This window comes from Macrosteles quadrilineatus, unplaced genomic scaffold (genome assembly GCF_028750875.1).
Source record: "Macrosteles quadrilineatus isolate MER2022 unplaced genomic scaffold, UCM_ALF_1.0 Scaffold_7__1_contigs__length_78375512, whole genome shotgun sequence".
NCBI lineage: Eukaryota > Metazoa > Arthropoda > Insecta > Hemiptera > Cicadellidae > Macrosteles > Macrosteles quadrilineatus.
In genome coordinates, this window is record NW_026542600.1 from 9257736 (window position 1) to 9285071 (window position 27336).

The following is a 27336-nucleotide window of genomic DNA, read 5'->3' on the forward strand; positions in this document are numbered from 1 at the left end:
AAAAATAGATAAATTTGCTTATTTATGCATTATTTGAATTTCAAATATTTTTTATTTAAATTAGTATTTCATCACTTAATTCCAATTTAAAGAGCACGAAGATAAGAAAGATAAGAGTATCTGTTTAAGAAGAAACTTTTTTGATGATTTGATCGCAATGTTGTTTTTGTTTTTATTAATTTCTTTATTCATGTTACTTCCTAAACTATAGCATTATTTAATTTAGATTACTCCTTGTATAAGAGATGTTTTATCAACAATTTATGATTATAGCTAGGAACAATACTTGAATGAAGAAGTATCAACTATGTACCATTATAATTTAAAATAAACATAAAATCATAAGAATTTTATTCTGTAGTAATACTATTATGCAGTATTATTTAATTTACAATACCTATGCAATACAACAGTATTACCTTCCGAATATTTCACGTTTATAGAAGCAGTGCGAGGGTTCTGTGAATTGTACGACACCTGTTCAAAGCTCCTACATTGCTTCGTTTTTTTATTTAAAGCTCATCTTTTAACCCTCTAACCGGGATATTTGCTGTATTGCTTGCATAAAATACACAAATATGTCTTACAGCTTATGCTACTATGAATATACAGGCTTTTATAACTGATTTATTTAGTAAATATAAAAATGCAAATATCATTATTTGAAATGTTCTATGATATTTTGTGCAACCAAGTCTATACAGTTTTTAATAGATTTGCTCATATTTTGGTTATGTTTTTTTTTTCACTAAAAAAAAAACTACTATTTGACCATTTTTATTATTTCAAAATTTTAGGATTCCATTTAGATCTTTGATTTTTGTTTATGATCAAGGAAACTATCGAATTGTATAGTATAAATCGCATACTACATACTCTAAAATAAACACATAGTAAATCGCAGCCACATCTTAATGATTATTGAAGTTTTTTTTACTGTATATTATATTTTAATCATAAATACAATAGATTTATCAGGCATATGTTCAAGCAATAAATCTTGTCACCAATAGTAGAATGCAAAAGAATATGACGACTTTAACTCTATTGTATAATTTTTACCTGCTTATATTTTCTACTTCATGTAAATCCGTCCATTAAAAATGCAAATGATAAGAAAACACGAATGTTTGGTCACCTTTACAAGGTTTGTGCAACAGTTTGGCAAATGTGTCGGACAGTTAGTTTATAACAGAACTTAACTAGTTTGGCTCACGTAGTTCACATAGAGTTTTGGTAAGACGCCAGCAAGAAAGTGAGGTAAATTGCTCCAAATTGTTCCAACAAATATATTCCAAATTGTTATTAGTATTTACTTTCTTTAACTAATCAGCTTTTCAAGTTTATCTTCTTTTATTTTTCACAGCATATTTTAATGCTGATATTTTTCACCATCAAATATCAAACTTGCAATTGCATTTTTACTTGCGTTTTTGTTATACTATAGTATCATTGGACAAGCAATCATTTATGGATAGTAGATCGTTCTTTTCGGTATTGTTGTTCCTGTTGTTCACGAAACGTAGACGGTATGAGAATTTATTTTTACAAGCATCAAATTAATCTTATTATTATCGTAGGAATTATTATTATTATTATTATTATCTCTCTACATTTATAGAGAAATTTGTATATATGAAAGCATTGACTACGTTAAAATCTCTACTTTTTTAATTAAAAAGTTATACTTCATTGTATTTCTAAATATACATAGTAATGTTAAAGGAGAAGATTATGCCATACATCGACTGATAGGCTTCAAGTACAACCATTATACTCAAAACTAAGCTCCATTAACAAATCTACCTCAACATCAGTACTCTATTCCACATTCTACCATGATATTATCGTCAATAGGGCTGTTCAGGTTAGTTAGTGTTATAATACCATCTTGTATTTTGTGGTTTAAAGGAAGTCCTCCGAAAAAGAGAGGGTTCTCCTCGTCTTAAAGACCTTCGATTAGTATTTTTTTCTCTCGTATCTACGCCAGTGGCATTTTTGTAATGAAGTCAAACACTTTTAAGGGAAAGCGGTCCAAACCCATTAAAGTTTTGTGGATGGGCCGGGGATTGAACCCGTCCCTCCCGCACCGAAGTCCGAGACGCTAACCACTAGGCTAGCAACACACCCTATCTAAGGACTTCCAGTTATCGGGTCATGGGACTCATAAATAGACAAAATATTGCTGATTTGCAGGGACTTTAACCCCAACCTTCAGAGCAAAGGCTCCACTTCGAAAAACTAGGACAGCAACCAACCAATCATTATGTGTATGAAAAGTGTTACAGTAAACCTGATTACTCACTTTATACGATAAGTGATCCTTTAGATTAATCTTACATCGATCTTATTTTACTTTTTACGGTAAGCCATATTTTACCTCATAAAGTAAACACCCTTACATTTCACACAACATTAATACCACAGCAATTAATATTAATAAACTTCTATTTACAGAATTTAGGTGTATTTAAAAAATATTATGTTTATATTATCTTCGATTTTTAAGTATACGTTAGAAAGGAGCAATTTTAGAGAATCTTTTCTTTAAGGCCCATAAGAGAAATATTGAGGACAAAACAGAAAGGAAATTGGGAAGCGGCAACGAAGCCTTATTGGACACTATGATTGCGTTTCGTCTTGACTTTTTTCTTTAGGATATCTAGAATAATTAGTAACGATAAATTTTTCTTCAAACAAATCTTAAAAATTGTATTTGTATAAAAACTATATTTACTGTGTCAATGTTTATCTCTGTTGAAGTTAATTTTAATTTCAAACTCAAATGATCTCAATGAGCATATCACTGTCAGCATAAATAGTTTTCCAACAGTTACCTGACAAAGTGGGCTTCCCGTGCACTGATTATAGAAAGTAGCTAATTGCTGTATTTACTTACTTTTTCCACATTTTCTTTTCTTTTGACAATCTCCAGAATTCCAACCAAACAACACTAAACAGTGTGATTTTATTAGGCACGTAATACGTGTACGCTTGAAAATAAGTTCGCAACACTTCTTGCGAAATACGTACCTACTAATGTAAGAATTTAATGAATTGATAAACTAAAGTGGTTCTTTACGAATGTAAAGTATGTACAATGGGGTCTTATCTGCAGTTAAACTTTAAAACTTAGTCAACATAGTGCCTTATTAACTGTATTCTCCTGTTAGAACGCGATTCTGCCAAATTCTTGGTTCGTAATCCTTATGTACAATAATCATCTAATACAATATACGATAAGCTATGTGCTTGAAAGGGTTGTAATTGGCAAGATCTACGTATCAAAGCTCTATACCATTTGGCGCACAATAACGCTTCAATGTACTAAATTATTTCCATTTTTAAGCTCTACAAAATGGTTTGGAAAGAAATTGTAAAATTTCGTGTTTTTAGGGTCATAAATAGGAAAACCCCTATTTTTACCCCATAAAACCCCCCATAAACCCCTGGTCCCATAGTCCAATATATATTTGAATTTCAACGGATAGTGTTTTTGGCCTCTAGGGACCTCAAAAAGAAAAATGTAATCTGTCCCGAGTCCAGGTCTTACCATGAGTACTACGGTAATAGCTTATTCCCTATATGGGAAATTCACTAAAACCTGGCCAAGTTTCTGAAGCTGTTACTCAAAGTGTATTCGCCAACTCGTAATATCGATAGCTATATTTTAACTAATAACAGATTATTCATATATTATAATTATTCATGTTAGTGTTTATTACATATAAAAATTAATAATCTTATGATTGATTTGAAGTGTAGTATAGTTTGAGATTTGATTGTTGAATTGCTAGTAGAGAAATGAAGTCAGTGGGATAAGCTGCATTATTATGCACTACTTATTTGATAGTTTATCAACGTTTCAAAATACCGTGAAATAAGGGCTCATGACAAATTATGTTTTCAGCCTGTCCGTTTTTCAAGGGTTGAAACGAGTTTAGGGCAAAATTAATCTTGACTTAAAATGGCGAAATTTCATTTTTTCGCCGTGGATTGGTTTTACTTGTTGATCATTATATTTTTTACATTTTTTTATTTATAGCTTAACTTAATCTATTGTCAGGAAATGTGTGTAAAATGTTTGCATGGAACAAATTCGTTTTTTACCAACGACTATGAGTTTTGAAATTTGTTTTAAATCGTTTTAAGTTCTGGTCCTTGAACCTTTTAACTGGTTTACATTAAGCGAACCGTATGACGTTTAGGGGAGGAATTCCCTAAATGACGGAAATGTTGCCTTATCTCAGAAACAAATCTTAATGTTTGGTTTCTGTACCACTAGCTGACGTCGGTTCATACCATAATATTTGTATTTATTGTCATTTAACTTGTTACATTGCATCGTTCATTGGGAGGATTCTAACCTAATCTCCAAATAGAATTCCCGTGCTTTAATACTTGACTGGAAATTGCTCATTTGGTTGAATAGTATTGTGAGACAATTCATGTAAATATTTTTTGAGTATGTACAATTTTGCTGCAATCTGAATAAGGATTTTCTTTCAGAACCGGTAAAGTTGTCTCGAATGTTCAACTTCAATTAAAGCGTTCATTAGATACAATTTTAGTTTGGGAACTAAGTTGAAGTTGGGATTCGCTGACATGTTATGTTCAGCGGTTAATTATTTTAATGATGGCAGCAGAGGTTAAATGTAAGGGAAATATTAAGCTTATACGCGAATCCATTATTATTTCACTACTTATCGGAAATTAATTATACTAGTTCTTAAAGAGTCTTTCTTTAATTACAAACCTGATTTTTAGTATTATTCTGGTTACTCTACAATGGACCAAAGTAATGTAAAGGCGGATAATATGAATATCAGATATACCAGTTTGCTGAATAGTCTCTGTTTGTTTGACATGATGAGAAAACTTTGCATAGCTATCCTTATTACTGTATACACAACGTGTCTCAACAATGTCATTGTTCAATATCTATATCGGATTATAGCGTTATATCAGAGTATATAAGATTAAAATAACATTAGTTTTAGTGCAACTCTAAATCAAATCCCACAGGATTTATGTTATAAAACCATAACCTTGGTCTTAAAGAAGTAGCATAAAATAAAATGTATCTAAAAAGTAGTAAAAGTTATAAGATATAACGGATCTTGTATATTACACGTAAACATGAACTAACAAATTAATTGTTGAAGGCTGCATCATTCGGTGGCAATTTCAATTGATTTTTGACATCTTAATACAGTTTATTTACTTTGAAAGAGTAGATATTTGGGAAGCTTGATCTGATAAAAATAGTAGATATGCATAATCCAACTGCTACGGATGGTTTATTTGGGAAATGCACAATGAGCAAGCTAGATAGGAACAGCATGGGAAGCATACGCACTAAAACCCCAACGGGCTTGGAGCTTATCAGGATCTTTCATCAGGAAACGAAGAGGTCATTCAGGCACCCTTCGTCTCACTTTGGATAAAGCACCAGATGAAAATAAATTCAAATTGAATAAAGCACCAGATGAAAATAAATTCAAAGTGGTTGCTCTTTATTCATCTTATTTTGAAACCATCGCCTTCAAAACGATATTGAAAAAGTTTCAAAATTTAAATCAGTGTTTGAGTCGTTGAGGGTTAACTCCTTAAGTAAAAGATGTAGAATAATAATGCATTTTATAAGATGAAACATGTTAAATTAGGTTACTTAAACGAGTTTAAAAATGATGGTCAGGAGTTTATAGCTAGCCAGAGTATGGATGTGAACGAATGATGAGACGTCCAATCACTAACGAAATAACATATACAAATTGTTTAAAAAACGACTGGCATGTATTCTTTGAACGCTGTTATTCGGGAAAATTATCGTTACAACAAATTTTTTAAAGATCATATCCATTTCAATGAATTCACGTTGAAAATAAATATTTGTATTTATTTTAAGGGAGTCATATTTTTAGGTTGGAGTGAAGATGCTTTTCTTTGCAGCCCCTCTTAGTTTGAATCCGCATTTTTAATTTTAGTACAAAATTTGAAATTGATTAACACTAAAATTATTCTCATCTCTGGTGATTGTGAATAATTTATTCAGTTTATCTATCAAACTACATCACGTACCAAAACACAATTCAAATAAAATGTTGAATACTTTGTGGTTTATTTGACGTGTTCTTATATATAACAACTTGGACCATAAGTCTAAACTAATACGAAGATATTGCTTCAGACTTTATATCAAAAATATTTTATAACTTTTAAGTGGTTAGTAGTAACTTAAATATTAATTTAAACTTATTTTATGTAAAAAGTGTATATTATGAAGCGATTTGCTGGATCAATAAAACTATACTGTTAGCGTGAATGGTTAAATTTAAATTTTCGTACTTGCTACTGTTATAAGGGTGGCCTGGGAGGGGTATCTTTATTTTGTAGGTTCACGTAAAACCTAAAAACATCGTTTTATTTCAAACGATACTTCATGAGCATATGAAGTAAAGATTCTGTTTAGTTTTGAGCATTACCTTGACATATAACTATAAATCGATAGAATAGAAATAACAGATAAATCGATCAAATATTATTTGTATAGATTCTCAATACCCCACGCCAGACGAATAATTAAAAATCATTTGATAAAACTAGTACTAGTCGTTAACAATATTCGTGTTTGAGTACCTCACGAACTTACATTTTTGAAATCACATAATCAACAGACAACGAATTTCTAACATTTCGCAAATATTACAGTTGATAAATATGAGGTACAACCAGAGCAGATTTCCCTCTCGACTCTGGGCCATAACAAGCTGCAGTAAAGATAAGCCCCTCGCGGTCGACTGGTTCCTTTGCAATATATTCACGTTTGTACACTTTTGAATAAGGTTTTAGCTTTTCGGTCCTCTCTAGAATTCATTAAAATATTCATATTTACGTACATAATTGTAGTCAGGAACAAGTAACTTATTAAAATTATTTTTTGTTAGATCTTAGTTTGTAGTTGGCTTCACTTGGGATTGAACCATTATACTTCTAATCCACTCTTATACACAGTAGTGTTAATGGATGATGTCGGATTTGGTTGGTAAACGTGTTAAAAATTATTTAATAATAAGTTGTAAAATTTCTAATTAAATTCTGAGTCATTTACAGTTTACAGTAGAAATATAAAATGTAAAGACTTCTTTCACAAGGTGAAATGCTATTTAAAGGTAGCTATGGATGTAGGATATGCTAATATAACTTCATTTTTAAGTATTGATAGCAGTAAAATGTTTAAAAGCTCTAGGAGTATTTTACTCTCTTAGGTTTTATCCACTACCTACAAGTTTTATTTACCTACAAGTGTCTGTGGATCGATAGTTTTTAAAATTATTTTAAAGACCATGTATGTATTAAAACATTGTAAAACTATATAATATAGTTTACAGTATCATAACATCTTGTAAACAACAAACACGTTTTAACAACACAGCTTTTTACACAGTTACTCACTTAACAATTTAAACTATTAATACAAATCTAGAAGCAAAATAGTACGAAATGTGCACTTACATGTCTAAGGTTTTTTTTAATACGATGTATTTGTAATACGTGTGTTACATGATGGGTTATTGCCATTGCATGTTCTAAGCATAGAGTCATAAAGTGTTTCTATGTAGGCTACTTGAAAATATTCGCTGTAACAAAACACTTCTACTAATACAAAGTGTTTCCAAATTGTAATAGGTGGTAGTGTTTATTACAATTAATAAATCATAATGGGATTATGAGTTAAAAGCTATCAGGGATTTTTCTTTAGAGGGGTTGGATCGATTGTAACTTATTTCTCTACAATGCAAATGATCATAGCATTCTCCTAGAATGACAAAAACCCAACAAAATCTCTTGAAGAAAATTTACCAATCAAATGTACGTCTGAACAAAATAATAACCCCCCTCCCCACAACAAACCTGCAGACTAGGCAAATTGATATTCGCTTGATTATGTTGTTTTAAAAATATTGTCTAAAACACTTCAGATTTATTCATCATATAAGCAACATTGGGTTAAAAGAATACTAAGGTTCGTGGCTACAGAGATAGAAATGTGTTTATGTTGTTAAATGTTAACAGAATTTATTTAATATTAATAAATTTGTCAAATCGATCAGAACATATCCATAAAAACTAAAACAAGTATACTTTTCCTCCATAAGAATAACATGGGATTACTAAATGTACAGCTTTTGGGAATCTTCTCCATAACATTTTATCGTACAACAGCTCTTCAATATACAAAATTAGTCATCTAAGCTTAAAACGTTGGTTGTAATGAAAATCGGGTATTTTCATGTTTTTATAGTAAATATATGAAGAGGAAAAAACGATTTACGAAAACTGCAAAACCCCACAGCAAACCCGTTCTCATGACCCGACCTTGCTGTTTCACGGACTCATCGAACAGGTGTATCCAGCGTTACATTTTTATGCAACATTTAACCAAAAATCTGACCAAAATTATTTGAGAAGTCGTGTTCACGAACATGTTCTTGTATGTGTATATATAACTATAAATTTGAACGATTAGTGTTTGTGGCCTCTAGATACAAACTAAAAAGTTAATCCATCCCATGTCTAGGTCTCACCATGAGACCTAGCTATGGTAATACCTACTTCTCTCTAGAGAAATTGGCTTATATAAGTTTTAATTACACAATGTCAACCTTTATATACGTTTGTATAAACTGTATTATTGTATTAACTGTTTGTATACGTTAAGTTACCCGACTCAAACTACCACTGAGTACTCTTCTCGATAATGAAATATGACCGACGTCATCCGAAATACATTGAGTTTAGGTTAAGTGGTGTTGCCCAACCCCAAGTGAAGTGAATAATGCTTGAGGTTAGTTGAGGTTGAAACGACATTGGGCGGTGAATTACTTAAGGTCTTGTTCATTCCTTATAGCTTGGTAAACGTCAAAGTGCAAAGGGAACTTTGCTAATGGTAATTACTGAAAATTGGCAAGGTTAAAATCGCAAATCAATTGAATGAAAATATCAAATTAAAATTACCTTTGGTGCCCTTAAAATTAAAATTAAATGAATGCCATCTGAATCAACCTAAAATTAAGTTTCATGATGGGTAGCCTCTGGACCATACAGCAACAATAATAATGGTTTAATTTACCTCTGTCAATATGGTCCTTGCATAGTTTGTCACTACTGCAGTTTCGTGCTCGTGGAGCACATCTTCAGGTGAAGGTCACAAAAAATTAAAACATTTTCCTCAGTGAAGGTCGTCAATTTTTGAAAACACACCGAAAAAACCCATAACACACGAACGGTACGAAAAAACATTTATGAACTTGGCCAATACATTAAAAACGTTACACACAGGGTCCGGCGCCGGTAGAAGACATGTGTTTTTTCGTACCGTTCGTGTGTTATGTGCTTTTTCGGCGTGTTTTCAAAAATTGACGATCTTCACGTGAGGAAAATGTTTTAACTTTTTGTGACCTTCACCTGAAGATGTGCTCCACGAGCACGAAACTGCAGTAGTGACAAACTATGCAAGGACCATATTGACAGAGGTAAATTAAACCATTATTATTAAAATTAAGTGTAAAATATAAAGTGTTATTGTGTATGCATTGTTATACAATCACTTGAATGACATATAAACAAAATATAATATTGAAACGTATACAATAGGATTTATAGTTGTAATTAACGTAAGAGTGTATTCATTTCCATGATCCATTATTCCTATTTTATCGTTAGATAAGTTTGTAATACTTAAAAACAAAATATAATCTAGTAGAGATTTATACTAGGCGTATAAATGAACCAATTACGTGCATTTAATTACTGCATTTCTATTATAACGAGCTAAGCTGCACTGGTATTATGTTCATTGTTCTTTGAGAACACTAGTACGGTAATAACTTATTCAATTACCCCTTTATAAAAATAAAGTGGCTTAAAATAAATCTTCAGAACTAAGCAGTGCAGTGTGTAAACGTAGTTGCCATGGAATATGCTGTCCAGCAAATTGAGTGGTCATTGGTTCATCAGTTTATAAAATAATATGATCAGGGGTAGGGTAAAATTCCATTCCCAGTGAACTTTTTTTTTTTTCAAAAGGTTGGCGGCCTCTTTTAACCTTGCATTTGCACGTCCATATAGACTACAGATCTGTGTGTGAAACGTATGCAGCAAAGCAAGGGGTGAGCCGGTACAGTACAAAGGTGAACTGTACTGATAAAATGTTTTCGACAGTGACCAGGATCCGAACCCACGACATCGCTGCCTTGAGCACGAAATCCGTTACGCTACCAACTGAGCCACCGACTCACCAATTGTATGAGTACATGAGTCATCAGATACTTAAGTGATTTGTATGGCATGAAGAGATAGCGAAATATATAAGATAGGGTCTATGTATAGTGTAAAGTATTTGGTTTTAAATAAATGGTGACAGTGGAGTGTATAGTGTGGAATTTGTATAAATTCTGCAGTATGACCAGTTCAACCCCAGCTAATATACATCATCAGTAAAGTAGGCCAGTTTAGTTAATATAGTGCAGTACTGAGATATGCAGTAACGGTAGGTAACTCTGCTACTGTTACTTTGGGTGACGTAGCTCAAGAATAATACTCAGCACTCGCTTACAAAACCCAACTAGCAACAAAACAGAATAAAGAACACAAAGCTCAGTAACAATCGCATTGGTAGAGTAAGCTTGATCTGTATAAATTATTTAATTAGAAACTGCAACCCCAATATGGAAAATACTCTAAACCCCAATTTTGAAAAACCCCATGATCCTGGTCTCCAGCTCCCCCAGCAGGACCCTGTCCTCCGGTGCACCACACTCACCACTATACAAAACTGGCCCCCTGATCAAATGCACTGGCCTACTTAAAGCAACAACCTTCAGTATATCAGCACAACTTGTTGTTTTTAACAACACTGCCAGCCTACTCACACAACATTGCCAAACACTTCCTGTTAACAATTATTTGCCCCTTCCATTACAATACTATTGTACCAGGGTAGCTATGAACTCGTATTAAGAGGTTGACGGCCTGTTTTACCTTGCATTTGTCCGTCCACATAGGCCATTTATTTATTTATTTATTTATTTATTTATTTATTAACGGATGCACCATTTTTACATGTAAATACAATAATCTTACATCAGAAGCAGAAAAAAAATCACATGTCAGTACAAGAGAAGTGAAAAAAAAAACTGGAAAACAAAACTTCAAAACAAGACATAAAAAGATAAATAACAACTATAAATAACAAACTATAAATAACTAACTATGAATAACAAACTATAAGTAACAACTATAAATAACAAACTATCTGAGCAAGTTGACAAAACGAGATACAGTATTCGAAAAACAAAACCAGTGTAGGAACAATACAATGATGCAAAGCAGTAGCCGAGTGAAACTTCAGTAAAGAGGCAGAACAAACTTCAAGAAAACAGATAAAACATGCAGAAAAATAACAATATAATAAACTCTGTACAAGTACAAGATATAACAATAACAACAGGATAGACTATATTAACAAAAATAAATAACAATGCAATAAATAGAAAGTTTGGAAACATGCAAAGATTGATGCAGGAGTTCAGGATAGAGTAGGAGTTCGGCCATTGAAGCCTGTGCGTGGAACGTATCCAGCAAAGCAAGGGGTGAGCCGGTACAGTACAACGTAGGAGGGTACTGAAAACAACTAGTGGTAGGTGCCAGGATCTGGTCAGTAATGCTACCGTCTGAGTCATCGACTCACCAATAATAGTTAACTAATATACTATAATAATATACTTTACTACCAGAGGTTAACAATAGTATCAGTAGGCTTGTAGTTACACCTGATACTAGCTTACAATTAGTTCTACAAAACATAGTAGAGCAAATCGATTACCCTATGCCAGAAACAAACTATAAGATAGAGCTTTTTATTTCACATGTAAAACAACATAATTTGACCTTATTAAATAATTAATAATTTTGAGAATGTTTCATAGTTTAAGTTATTCATGTATATTTATTCATCAAAACTGTGTTGTTATCGTATTTCATATAATTGTTCTCAGTCCAGGAGTTTTATAAAATCCCAAGTAATATTGTAAGTAGCTTTTTTAAGACTTGAGTGATGTTTGCAGTTTGCTTTTTATTTATTTGGGTTTGTAGTTAGCTGCATGGTTTTGTCTGCATGGTGTGCTTTGTTAAGATGCAAACTGTATTTGTTTCTGTACTTTTTCTTTTCAAAGAGTCAGATTCTTGAGCTACCTGACATTCGAGCAAATGTGAGTATATAAGCCTTTTTTGCGTGCTGTGTTTGCTTGGTTTTTCTTAGGTTAAGTTTTTGCATAATGATTGTATATATTGACAATTGTATTTTTTGTTGACGATGCCCATTGCATTTTGTACAGTGCTTAAAGGAAAATAAATTCATTTCATTTCATTTCATTTCATTTCATTTCAATTATATTTCATATTATTTATTATTATTTCATATTTGTTATAATATTTAATTATTGATCACACTATAACTATTTCACTTTAAGTCACATTTAATTTTATCAATGTCAACTCAACTCTCTTGTAAAATGGCGTTAGCCGTGCATGTAATATATAAAATAAAACAAATAAATAGGTATCCAACAATATTTATTTATTTATTTCCAACGGCAGCAGCCAATTTACAAAGACAAGCATAGATGGTAGAATACAGCGGAAAATTACAATTAATACAATCGGATGAAAAATCTACATAAAGTAACAAAATAGGTATACAAAAATTTGATAATAAATAATAAGTTTTCAAAGATATAACGAGTTATAAATATCCAAAACATGACAACAACAAAAAATAAAGATTAACAAACAACAATAATTACTCAAGGATGGAAACAGCTCAGAAAATTGATTTTAATAAAATGTACTTAACATAAAAAAACAACTAAAGTATAGGTAGATATCAACAACTGTAGAATATTAGGAAGATGAGAATTATGTAAAAAAGTGTCGAGGATCAAAAGAAGTGTGCATTTAGTTGACGAGGCCAAAAACCACCTAGGGTATCAATGGTCTAGCTAGGAATAAAGAGAGTATGAGAACGTCTCAATAAAACTCCACAACGGTGAGGTAAAATAAAAACCAGCTATTTTCACTTAATATGAATGACAAGCCCTTTTAATGTAAAGCTTCAATTTTTCCCTACATTGATTTTACTAGTAATGCCGTTCTTTGCAAATAATTCACTTATATAATCAACTTTACAGCGGTACAGCGAAACTTCATGGTATAAAATAACATAGGGTGAGACCTACTCACATTTACCCACATAGGGTGAGACCTACTCATATTTACCCCCTGATATGTTCAACATTTTGAGCAACACCCTCCAAATGGGGTAGCACATTAAACCAAAGTTACGACAATGTAATAGCCTCTAACTTGTGTCTTATCTTTACGGTGGCCTTGAGGCATTTTAGATACCACGAAGAATCAGGAGGGATCGTTGAACGTATTAGTTTTGCGTATTATTTGTAAATTAGCCGATTATTTATATATTATTTTGCATTCTTCGGTACATAATACTCATAAATTATACGATAGTAATAGTAGTTTATAGAAAGATATTACATATCATATATAATCATACTGTTTTTGAGCATACTGTGAATTATGAAATTGTGACTGTTGGAAGAAATAAATTTTTCTACAATTAACGTTTGTATTTATATCTAACAAATAGAATAATATTTGTATTCAATTTGTCAAACTGCATCCTTGCATTTAACAAAATACAAAAAAACTGGATAGAATCAAATCAAATCCATTTATTGCCATCAACATTATAAATACATGTATAGCAACGTCATACAGTTTTCATCACAATATATCCATTATCCTACTTAATATGTTCTACACATTGTTTGACCTTATACACACATAAATCACACAAAATCCTTCTAATAGTAAATTTAATAGTATTTGGCTACGATAGTATATATTAGGGACACCATTTTGATTCTTGACATTCGCCTATTGGGTCTAATGATGATTGGAATGTCCAATAGAAATCGATCATCACTTATCTCATTTTACTTGTATTTACCAACTTGTGAGTAAACAGTATAGTGTAAATATATGTTATTTGACATATGTTTTTGTGATTTCAACCAAAGTTTGTTGAAATGTCAAGTTTATTCAATATTTTATATCAATTATTATAAATTATGAGAACTACACTTGACAAGATATTTACAATGAGTATTTGCATCAAAGTGTTAACAAGTTTTTTTTACTAAGGACGGTTTTTTTACATGAGAATCAGAAGAAGGAATGCAAAACACGTCAAGAACGCGGCACATACTTATTCACCCCTGTGTCGCTGTGTCTCGACTTAAATAAAAAAACATGGAATAAAAATTTACATTTATTGTACATGTATTTGGATATTTTTACTGGTACGCCAGTATTTTGTCTGTAAATTTATTTCTAACTTTTTAATAATATATAGTGTAGCCTAAAACTTACTTGCCACAACAAAGATGTGTAATGAGGGGAAATAATGGATTACTAGTTATATTATCGTATTATAAGCGGAATCATAATAGAAGTAAAGATCAATGAGATTTAAATGATTATCACATTTTACATTTGCATACAGGGTCCATTTATTCAACAATATAATCAGATTAATAAGCTCTAAAATCGAGCTGTTGTTTCAAGATAGCTTTAGCTGTAATACGTTTTTTTTTTAATTATGTTCATTTAATGTATGCAAATTCATTTTGTTTTAGTAAAAATTTAAAAACAAATTTTTTTCACTTCCGAATAAAATAAGGCGATCATTATTGAGACTTTCTTAGAAGCATTAAAAGTAATAATAATTATTAATTGTTTAAATATTTAAGATTCGTTTCCAAAAATGAGTTTAAAAGAGTGTTTAAAGTGCTTTAATACCTCCTTGTTATTTTCTTAGAATATATAAATCAAAGGATTGATAACATTATTTAAATGTTTTTGAACATCGAATTAACATAATTCTTAGCCCTCTTCAGATCATGTTTTATCTTCAGTGATGAGGACCACAGAAGTTCTTGGAAACTGGAAAGATTTTCAGGGCAAAGAAAAGTCAAAGATACAGCCCCAGTTCCATGAATTGATTAAAATCTGTAATTTAAGAAACTCGATATCTTCTTTAATTTAAGATGATGTAACGGGAGATTATATCATTATAGCGGCTGTGGTTATGATGAAGACCATTCTTTGGTTCTAGGTGTGGATTTTCTCCAGTGATATTATATTTCTTTGGGCTCTGAATTTTGCGCTGGAAACTGCAGTTCTTCGCTTATAAATTCTTAACTTTATTGAGTAAGAGAAATGAATATGATGAAAATGCCAAAACTGCAAAAATGTAAATCAAATCAAATCAAATCGTTTGAAATAAATTTTTAAATATGTTTATATGCTTATTATAAATAGTTTTTGACTCTGTCTATCTAGCAAGAGGTGGTCATGGACGTGGAGGGAGGTAATTCAGGAGGTAATTGTTTAAGTCAAAAGTAGTCTCAGCGAAATTAAAAAATAACTTTAGCTACGTCAAAAACATAATGAAATATTTATATGAACTAAAACATATTTTATGTACATTAAAACTATCAACAAAGGTACTGTATTTACAGTACCAGTTCTAGGGAAAAGAAACTTATGAACGTTGCAGAAGGCCGGATCCAGCAAAAATCTTATAAGCTTTTCTGATATTTATTTAAATCCTCTTTGGTCTTTAGGGAAGGAAGAAGGTTATTAAAACTGTTTGTGGAATTAAAGATAGGTTTTATACTTATCCTACTGGTTTTCGTATCGCCAAAACAACCAACATTGATTTGATAAAATTGCAATACATATTAAAATATTTGAATAAATCATGGGTTTTGTTCATGAAATTGTTCTTTTGGGTGACCGCTTAGCTACTGTATTTTTCATATGACCTTGGAATACTTTCGAGCTACGCCCCGTAGTCACCTGAAGTTTTGAAGTAAAGCATTAATCATATTGATTGAACTCCAATGAATGCTCACATTATGTTAACGGCTCTGTGTTCAACCTTCGATCAGCTGATTGATTTTTCTCATTTTAGTATTTAGATATTTTTTGTCATGTTAAGTCCTGCTTATGGGACCGTGTATTTAAGTGTTGTTTTGTTATTGTTTCACAAAACAATTATCATGGTTTCTATCTTCATTGTTGATTTGTTTTTCTTATTTATTTATTTATTTATTTATTTATTTATTTTATTTCCAACGGCAGCAGCCAATTTACAAAGATAAACATGATGGTTGAATACAACAAAATAGGTAAGCAAAATTTGATGATAAATATAAGTTAACAAAGATATAACAGGTTATAAATATCCAAAGCGTAACAACAACAAAAAAATAAGATTAACAAACAACAATAAATACTCTAACATAGCAACAACAGAAAATAAAGATTAACAAACAACAATAAATTAATTACTAGTCTTTCCCAGAAAGAAGAAGAGAGGAGGCCTGCCGACGAACCTGCTGAAGTCCATCGAAAAACAGGTCACACCCAGACGCAACTCGATTTCCCAGGCGAGTAAACCTTGCGAAAGGACTGTTGAAGTCGAAGTTGGTTGAGTGGTATCTTCGACCCAGCAGATCTCGAGATCTTGTGTTTGTAGGCACTCTGAGGTCGATTTCAGCTAGGAGATCTGGACAGTTCATGTGACCATTGACTATCTTCCAGAGAAGAATAACATCAGCCACGTCACGTCGCAGGGCAAGAGGTGACAAGTTCAGATTGCTGGACAGTTCCTCCACAGGCACATCAAGATAGGCAAAACCCAGCCGGACACCAACCAAACGAAGAAAACGCCTTTGTAGAGCCTCCAGTCTCGTCCTATTGCCAACAGTGTAAGGCGACCACACGGGACTTGCATATTCCACTAGCTGTCTCACAAGGGAACAATACAGAGAGCGAAGAGCAGAAGGGTTGTCGATGCCTCTGGAGAATCTTGCTATGAAACCAAGCATCTTGTTTGCTTTGTTACTGATGTGATCTATATGCCCAGAAAATCCCATGTCGCTGGAAAAAATAACGCCTAGGTCTTTTATACACTGGGACCGTGGAATGGATGTACCAGAAATGGAGTATACGTACATGACTGGGGATTTTATGCGGTGATAGGTTATACAAGAGCACTTACTGGGATTTACAGACATGTTATTCCTGACACACCAATCCTCAATTTCAGAAAGGCTATTTTGAATTTCTTGAGAGTCTTCTGGTGTAGACACAGTAGTGAAAATCTTCAGGTCGTCAGCAAATTGTAAGGCCTTTCTTTACAGTTAAATTGTCTAGTAGGTCATTGACAAAAACATTGAAGAGGCAAGGTCCCAGCAAAGAACCTTGTGGAACTCCTGAAGAAGGTGAGAACTGAGTGGAAGTGGTAGAACCAATCCTCACGACAAGAGAACGTTTTTGAAGATAACTAGAAATCCATGACAAAAGAGGTTCAGCCACTCCGTAGCCCAGCAACTTAGACACAAGAATTGTATGGTCGACCTTGTCGAAGGCTTTTGCCATATCAATGTAGGCTGCATCAACTTGGTAGTTCTTGCGAAAGGCAGACAAGACATATTCTTGAAAGAGCAGGAGATTGGAGACAGTAGACTTGCCTTTCATAAAGCCATGTTGGGAATGATGGATTATTTTGGATAGAAAAGGATTCAGTCTATCTACCACGATACTTTCAAAGACTTTGCCAATTGCCGGCAGAATAGTGATTGGACGGTAGTTCCGTATGTCGCTGGGATCATTTGCTTTATGTAAAGGAATGATAAAGCCCGACTTTAAAGAGCTAGGGAAGATTCCTTTGTTAAGTGATTCGTTGAACAACACTGTGAGGGGTTCAGCTAAGAGAGATCGGCAGTGATGAAGCATAGATGGCGGTATATTGTCAATTCCAGCTCCCTTTGTAGTGTCCAGATTCTTAAGCTTGCTGAGAACTTCTTCAGTTGAGGTTGTTATGACACAGAGAGAATCGAAGACGGGATAGCTAAAGCTAGGTGAAACTCGTGACGATGGAGAGTAGACCGAGTTGAAATAACTGGAAAACAGCTGACATATGCTTGTTGTGTCACTGGCTACTTCGTCATCCAAATGCAGACTAGACGGCATGTCAGGAGTATTTCTTTGAGCCTTAACTAGTCCCCAGAAAGCTCGTGGATTAGAAGATATGTTTGATTGAACATTGGATAAATATCGAATGTGGCATTCACGAGACAGCGACCTACAATTATCTCTCAGCCTTGAGAATTCATAATAATGGACAAGATTGAAACTTCTCTTGAAACGTGCGTGCGCAGCTTTCTTTTCAATAATGCATTTTTTTAGGTCATCATTAAACCACCTAGGGAAGCGTGAGATACCAAATTTCTTCATCGGACTTGCATTTTTGACGATTTTCTCTAAGGAACTTTCCAAAAGATCAAACTTTTCATCAGTTGAGATCGGCTGGTGAATAAATCCCATATCTGCTTCCTGAAGGGCTATAAAAGCAGCGGGGAGGTCACATTTCCCCAAGTTGTAGCCGCTGTAGCTGTTGTCACAAGTAGAAGGCATATAGCACTCAAGAGTAAGGGACAGAGGAGGGTGATGAATTTCAGGTTTAATCAACCAATCGTTGGCCCTGATAACTTGCACTTCACTATCAGAATGGAAGACCAAGTCCAATGTTACTCCTCTATGGTTTTGAACATGATTTATCTGGAAGAGATATGTTTATTTTTAATAACTTGAGATGTCTTGTTATTGTTATTGTAATTTATTCAGTCATAGCCTTTATTTGTTGTTAATAATTTTAGTTTGATAGCTTACTTACTGTACCTTTTTGTCAAATGGTGTTACCGTGGAAATAAATTAATTGAATTGAAACATTTCAACACTTACAATTTACATCGAATCTGTACAATCGCAATAAAGCTATGAATTTATCCTGGCACATAAATCATTGCAGATAATTTAACAGAGATAATGTTATTACCTGAAAGGGTAAAATTGAATTCCGTATTCATAATCAGAGTGTGTGCAACTGTTTTATACAATATGTGTAAAAACAGCATATTTCTTCTATAATCTTACCTCGTTTTTTAGTAGGGTAAAACTGTTGTTAGTTTGAAATAAATTACCTTCTTTGATTCATCATAGGGACTATTTTGTGTATATACAACCAATGAGTTTTCAGCTTACGACTCTCTCATCGAAGATTTGTTTCCGGAGGAGAATTACGATGACATCGTATCGTAAATCCTAAAACTACGACGACGATAAGCCGTCGTAAAGATAAGACACCATTACATCAACCAGTCTATCGTTACCGAAGGGATTTGTTTGAGCAGTGTACTTCAAATTGCAAACTAAAATAGTGTTTATACTACAAATGCATCAACATGATTGTTTTTCATCAAACAGTGATTATTTCTTAGAAATGTCTCAGTTCAAGATATTAGAGGTTCAAATCAGGTTAAAATGTATTAACGAATAATTTTTAATATGGACAAAATTGTTTATAAATTATATGTAAATGTTGAAGCCGTTTTAAAAATGATTGGATTCGTAAGAGTGTTCACTTAATTAGTCAAATCTAAAATAAAATAATGAATAAGATAAAAAGAAGTGTTCGGAAGGATCTCTATTGTTTCAGTTAGTCAATTTTGAACTGTTGTTAAAAAATCAGAATAGTAAGGACTACTTTTATGACTTTTTTCCTTAACCATAAAATGTAGATAATTTCAAAATGTGAAAATCATGATTATTAAGTAACATGACATGACAAGGGAAACTTCATATCAAAGTAAAATTTAAGTAAACCATTGAAGGCACATTCCATAGTTCTTGTCCTGAATATCCCTATATACATTTTGAACTTCAAATGTTGTATCCATGGCAGTTCTCTTACACCAAGGGATTAAACTTAAAACAATGTTTTATCAATGCCTGATATTTCAAGCATTTTAATATAACCAGACACATAACACATAAATATACATATGATATTGTTCATTCAATATTGTGATATCTAAACATTTCTGTCCAAGTATTTCTAAGACATATTGTAAAAGGAGACTTAACATTTAAAAATAAAAGCTGTAACAAGGCCGTAGAAGGATATAATGTCATAATGAACCGAGCAACCGAGAAACAAGAAAGGAGAATAACTTGGTGAGGTAGGCTCTTGATCTCTATGATAACAATAACCTGATTTGCCTCTTGACGGTATCTCTATTCTTGTGAAATAAACAATTAATCGAAGTAATATTCGATGTTTTAAAATCAGTATGAATTTATTTTTAGATACTGCACGGTTGCAAACAACCTGCTGATGTAGATTAGAGACTTATTAAGACAGATTAGAGATTTCTAATACGCTGGCATTCAAAAAGTGTTTTTTTAAGATGAGTGGGCGATGAGTAGTATATAATAAGCTTTGTTCCTGCTAAAGACCAGCTAGTTTCTAGGTAAAATAACAAATAATAAGCCTTATGGTCAAGGTCAATAACTAAGTCAAGTTTTGAACCTTTAAAATACAGTTTGTGATCTCTCAGGATTGAACTGGCAACCTTCTGGCTACTAGGCAAGCACCAGATCCACTCAGTTACCTAGTTTGATTAAAACACTTAACATTATACCACTTTTAAAATATACGAAATAAATATTACAAAATTTTGATTATAAAATACAATTTTCATTAAAGCGGAGAGAATAGTTACAGAACAGAAAATAACTGTGAATGTAGCAGATTTCTTTTCTAAAACTCGTGTCAAAATTAATCCGGCCCGGCCGTCAAAGAAATGTCTTAAAGTATATCGTCTGACGCGATGAAAAATAAGTTTTTAAGCAAAAGGAGCAAAGGGGGAAGGGGGATGAGTCGAGGGGAAGCTTCCCTAGAGGATCTTACATTGGCCGCCCTCTCTCATTACTATGATTAGAACCGGCGCGAAAAACCGGGCTGAACAAGTGTCGTTTCAACCAAAAACTTTAATTTTCCATCACAAATCACATACTGATTTAACTTATTGAAGTGGTTCAAAATATTAAAATAATTTTTTTTCGATTCCTGTGTATAACTAGTTTATGTCCTTTTTTGTTGTAATTTTCTACAAAATAAGTATCGCACAATGTACATCATCCAACAAGAAACACACTGATTTAAGTTAAATAACGCTCCATTTAATAATGTATACAAAATATATTAGATGTACGAAAATTAAATTATTTATATTTTTGTTGAAAATTTGATATATTTATTTGTTGTAATATTATTTGTTGCATGCTCAAATCAAAATTGTAAGATCAACATCTCTGTAATGGTATTACATCCACACACTTCTTGCTGTTATTTTTACTCATTTGTATTTGTACGTTATTGTTGTTGAATATTTGTAGGATTTTCACATCATGCCTTGTTTATTATTGTATATTAATCAATGTAAAGGGTTTTCATGTATTTCATGTAGTGACATATATTTATTTATTTTTGAAGGGGAACTGTCAAAACTCTGGTTTTGTCACTACCTTACGTCAAACTTTTGTTAGATAAAATTACTTAATGGTCTAAGTGATAAAAGGTATCATCAGCCCGTATCATATGGTCCAGCTCAAAATTGAACTAGCAAGATTTAAAAGTGAGCTCTTGAACTACCCAAAAGGTTTTTTCCATTCTTTTTTATTAATTCCACAAAATTATTTTCTGGCAATGATTTTGTAGCTACGTAAAATCTTATTTGAATTCCTTTCGTTCTTAACGTTTAACGATTAAAGTAAGCTGTAAGCTTACGACAGTAACGGCCGTCGGATGTTTTTGATTCGACAGTTTTATAGACTTGAACATGTTTAAGAAAGTATTCTGAAATTGTTAAAAAATGAATCGTTGTGAGGATGTCCAGCTAGGAATGGATGGTTCATAACAATTATATATATTTTTTTTGGACCTTTACAAAACAAGTTTACATATCTTGGATGTTTAATTCTGTTCTTACTACGTGTAAGTCTAATGATACCTATAAACAGTATTATAATAATAACATGACACATTTCATATCTAAAATTTTGTTTTAACCCATCTTTACTGTAATTAAATCAATAACCCTAAATCTCATTTAATTTTTACTATACATATTTACAAAATTACACTTGAAAAGTACACTTGAATTGATTCAGCCTATTATTAATGTATTTTTGTTTGTCTTTATACTGGTTATGTCTTTTGCATTTCATGTCTGCTTTCTAATTTATTCTTATTATTGCTCATATTTATTACCAATTATGCTATGTTTATAAAGTGATTAATCCTATTTAATGTATATTCCAATGTAAAAATGGTGTTACCGTTGAGAGAATAAATAAATAAATAAAAATTTGAAATTAGCATATCTGCCTTATTTCTTTGTATTTTTGCTTCATATCTGTACTATTGTCTTGGTACATTCGTAAGTTTTATGCTAAAAGTGAGGTGTTTTTAAAATTGTTTTTAATTTAACCTCGTTACCAATTACGGTACAAGCCCACCCTCCCCCTTTTCCCCCTCTCTGCCCATCCTCGGAATCACTACCCGAAAACAGCTTTTCTCGAGGGAATTTTACTTTTACCACGCTGACGAGAACAATATATCCCCTTAGGTAATGATTCAATAAAATTCTCAAACAAAGATAAAAAAGTAAAATATTTGAAAAGTAATTAAATTCTATTTTGATTGCACCCAAATACGGTGATGATTTTCAATTCAGGCAGAGATTTTCGTTTCAGCTAAATTATTTAGGCTTACAAATTCCTAAGGCTTAGTTAGTACTTAACTTTTGTGAGTATGAGGTGAAATTTAAGCTATACATAATACTGGTTATATCTAATTACTAAAAGAAAGTCGGTTGATTATTTCACTGTTTACAGTAGAATGATTTTTTACTTGAGATCTGATTTTTTTTTGTCGATACTAGAGACAATTGAAAAAGCAGATAATAAAACTAAGGGAGTTTGGAAAGTTATAAATGCAAGTAGGCCTCATCAAAAGAGAGAACCAGAAAGCATTTGCCTCCAGAACAGCAAGGGTGACATACTTTCGAATCCTGAAGAGGTCTGCGAGAGTTTCAACAAATACTTTGTTGAAGTAGGTAATTCCAACTGCCAAAGACAAACAAATAATGCACTTGGTCACCCAAGCAGACAAATAATATCTTCGTTTTTCATGAGCCCTGTCACAAATGAGGAAATAAAAAGCATAATAAGTGGACTGAAAAACAAAAAATCAGCTGGAGTTGACGAAATCCCTCCTAAACTGCTCAAATCAATATCGGATATGATTGTAGCACCATTATGTCACACACTCAATAGTTCCTTTGTTGAAGGCCACTTTCCATCCAAACTTAATCAGACAATTGTAAAGCCCATCCTGAAATCTGGGGATAAATTGTGCTGCAAGAATTACAGGCCTATAAGTCTCATTTCGACTTTCTCCAAAGTGTTTGAAAAGGCAGTTCTGGAAAGATTGTGGAGTTTCCTTGAAACCTATGAAATAGTGTTTGAGGGCCAGCATGGGTTTGTCAGGAACAGATCCACCACTAGTGCCATACTCAGTCTAATAAATAGAGTTGTCAAAGACTTGGATTCTAATCAGTTTGCGGTGGGAATTTTCTTCGACCTCACGAAGGCCTTTGATATGGTTGACCATGGGCTACTTTTAAGTAAAATGAATGAAATTGGGATTAGGGGCACTGCTCTTCACTGGTTCTCCTCATACCTGGAGGGGAGAAGACAGTCAGTCACGATCCCTACTGTAGATGCAAAGGGGTGCTTGAAAAATATTTATTCCTCAGAAGCTTTAGTTAGCAGGGGGGTGCCCCAGGGTTCCATCCTGGGACCAATCCTCTTCCTCATTTTCATAAACAACCTACCATCTAGTGTGAAGAAGGCAAATATATGCTTATTTGCCGACGACACCTCCCTCACTATCTCCAATCCCAGTATGGAGGTGTTAGAACAAATCGCTTTCATCGAATCAAACTGTCTTCTTGAATGGTGCGAGGAGAATTATCTATCCCTAAATCCTGAGAAAACCCAACTTCTACAATTTCAAATTTCTAAAAGACGATCCCAGAAAAATCACAGTCTTCTAAATGTAATGTTAGACGAAACCATAATCTGTCCCTCCCAAAATGTGAAGTTCCTTGGAGTACTCCTTGATGAAAATCTCAGATTTCATCAACACATTGAGCACGTAGTAAAAAGGGTTTCGGTAGGTATTTTCATGCTTCGAATGCTCCGACAAACAGCCAACTCAGATGTTCTCCTGTCTGCATACTACGGGCTCATCTATCCCTATCTGACATACGCCATTCCTGTATGGGGTTGTGAAACCCAAAGAACACTGTTTTTGTTCAGACTCCAGAGGAAGGCGATCCGTATTGTGTTCTCCCTTCCAAAACGTCACTCCTGCAAAGAAATATTCAGATCATTCAGAATCCTTACCTTTCCATCCATCTATATTCTGGAAACGTTGTCATTCGCCAAGAAAAACATATCCTCTTTCACCACTCCAGTCAACCACAGATATTCTTTCCGGAACACCTCAAACCTTGCCATTCCCCGTCATTCAACTGCATTTTTCCTGAGGCACTTTCACTACAATGCTGTGAAACTCTTCAATAACCTCCCTTTCCCATTACAGGCTGAACAGGATGTGGGTAAATTTAGAAGGGAGTTAAAGTCCATCCTGTTAGATAAGGCAGTATACAGCGTCCGTGAAAACTGGTAGACTTTACTTGTGGGCACTTGTTGAATTAACTTAATTGAGTTGCTGCTTGTAAGTACTTTAGTTGTTTTCACTAACTGTAAGATAATCATAGTTTTATCAATTAAGATTGAGTTGACTTAGCTAATGCATGTACATGTTGATCTGGCCTAATAAATGACTTATTGACTTATTGACTTACTTTAGTAGTGAAAGCATCCGTAGAATATCTAATTGATCATCGTCAACAATATCTAAAATGTTTGTACTGTATAACAAGTTTATTAGCCCACTCACCTAATTAAAGTAGGGGTTACGTTCTAAGTTCTAAGTTTAATTTTTAAACAATACAATTTAAATTTGTCTCTATTTATTTCTGATTATTGAAGATGTATCTTACACCAATAGCATTCAAGTAATTTTCCTTTATTATTTAATTTATTTACTTCAGGATTAGATCTTTTGAGATGAACATTAAAGTGTGTTTTAGGAACACTTACAGCGAGGTACCTAGCTTAGCTTAGTGTTTTTTAGGATCTATTATCATATCAAATCTCATTGGTGTATAAATATGAACATAAAGGATTTTAAAGCACACAGACTTGTATAGACATATGTTTTATTCGAGTGAAGAGATTTCCTGTGGCTTTAAAAATTTGGATTATATAAAAATACAAGAACCCAACTGAAAATATTGTAGTGAGTAAGAGTACAAAACTACTTTTTTCAGAAATAAGCTCGATTTTCGACATTAGCTGGTATACGACACTTTTGCATCTTTAAATCTAGAATAAATGGTTTATTACCACCAAATTAATAAACACAAACAATTGGTGTAAACACCAGTTTTAAAAATAACGTTTTTCATACTTGAGTCGTTATACGAAACTTATATAAAAGTAGTAATATAAAATTAACTAACGTCACAACAAAATATTCACATATAGTAATTCATTTTTTATGTGTTGGTAGAGAAATCTGAGCAAAATATTTTCCCAATTTGTGTAAGTGGTTAATGATGTAATGCCCTGCCCAGGGCTACCATCAAGGAAACAACCATCTTCTTCATTAAAATATGATTCACTTATCCAAGTCTGGTGTGGCAGAATTTATTCATCCAAAGCAGTCACGTAACTGGTCTTGATGAAATTTTAATTTTAATCTGTAAAATGAGTGAATTTTGGCGTGATGGTGGGTATAAAATGTGATAAATCTGTTTTTAATGTGTGATGTTTTAAAGTGGTTCAGCAAATGGTGATATTTTAGCTGATCATACGCATGAACAATGTATAACCAATTTACAAAATATGAGTAAAATTGAACACAATTATTTTATATTTTAAATTGTTTAAAATGTATAACTTGAGGTTACTTTTAATCTCATTAGACTTGCAAATTATTATAAATAGAATTGATTTTAGTTTTATGGAATATTAAAGATTACTAACTCTGTTTTCCTTTAGAAATATTACATACATGTGGTCTAACCACTTCAAATAATAAAAAGCAAATAAATATAAATATAATATCACTTATTTGTACTTGGGGGGGGGGGGGTTAATTACACTTAAAAGATAACTGAAAAGTATTTTTCGATGATATGCCTCATAAAATTTGGGGACTCAATTAATGTTAAATAAATTAAATATTCAAACAGGCTCTAACATCAATAGGTCTAAGGCTAATATTTAAATAGCTTAAGCCATCGAATTCAGTTTATAACAAGTACTATGTTAAAAATTAAATTATATTAAATATAAAATTATTTATATTTAATATAAATAAATCACCCAATTACTTTATTATTTAACTTTGGTAGATTTTTCAGGTAGTTTGGTACTTTGGGATTTCAGCATCATCCGATGTTTGACGTTTTATTGTATTAAATTAAATATTTGGCCCAATATCGGTAGCAAACAATATGATGTGATTTCAGCCCCATCCGATGTGCCACCTTTATTGCATTAAATTAAATATTTGGTTCAATATATGTAGGAAACGATAGGAAAACAGGTTTTATTCAAATATATTTTCTTATTCAGATGTTTTTTTTTAATTTCTTCTTTTTTATGTTAAATATCCCTATTTATTTCATTACTTTACGTTTTAGTCCGGAATTGTTTCCACGTTATTTCAGACCAGCTCTAGGTTCAGGGGGGATTATATTATATTCAGAAATGTTAAAAGTATTTAAATCGATTAGCTATTGGTTTAATTTTAACCCAAAACCTTGGGGACTGAAGGCCCACACTCTTTAGACTAGCTTTCACCCCTAGAAAGTACACACGTCTTATACCATTTGTTTTAGATACAAAAGAAATCATTATTCTTTAGACTATTGAACACGGTAGTTTTTTTTACTCACAGGTATTTAAAAAATACCCCCGCCGCAGCGAACCTGCAGACTAAGCGAATATATCATTTACCTGGCTGGATTTCTACTAAAATATTCCCTGAAAATTGTCAGATTTATTAACTATTTAAATAGCATTCATTTTAATGAGTACCTAGGTTTGCTGCTACAAGGAAGGCATTGAGGTGTGTTTTTA

General features: G+C 32.6%; 2 protein-coding genes across 2 annotated transcripts in view; both read right to left on the minus strand.

Moving 5' to 3' along the window:
* The window catches only part of LOC128998707 (dopamine receptor 2), a 221577-nt gene that overhangs the window by 61163 nt on the left and 133078 nt on the right, over nt 1-27336 (minus strand). The gene's annotated exons all lie outside the window — the stretch shown is intronic.
* On the minus strand, nt 16497-17165 carry LOC128998189 (uncharacterized). The gene has a single exon (XM_054424207.1). It carries the CDS (start codon nt 17163-17165, stop codon nt 16497-16499), a length of 669 nt encoding a protein of 222 aa, XP_054280182.1.

Coding starts and splice junctions, on each gene's coding strand:
- LOC128998189 (XM_054424207.1), bottom strand. CDS start 17,165: ATGTACGTATACTCCATTTCTGGTACATCCATTCCACGGTCCCAGTGT.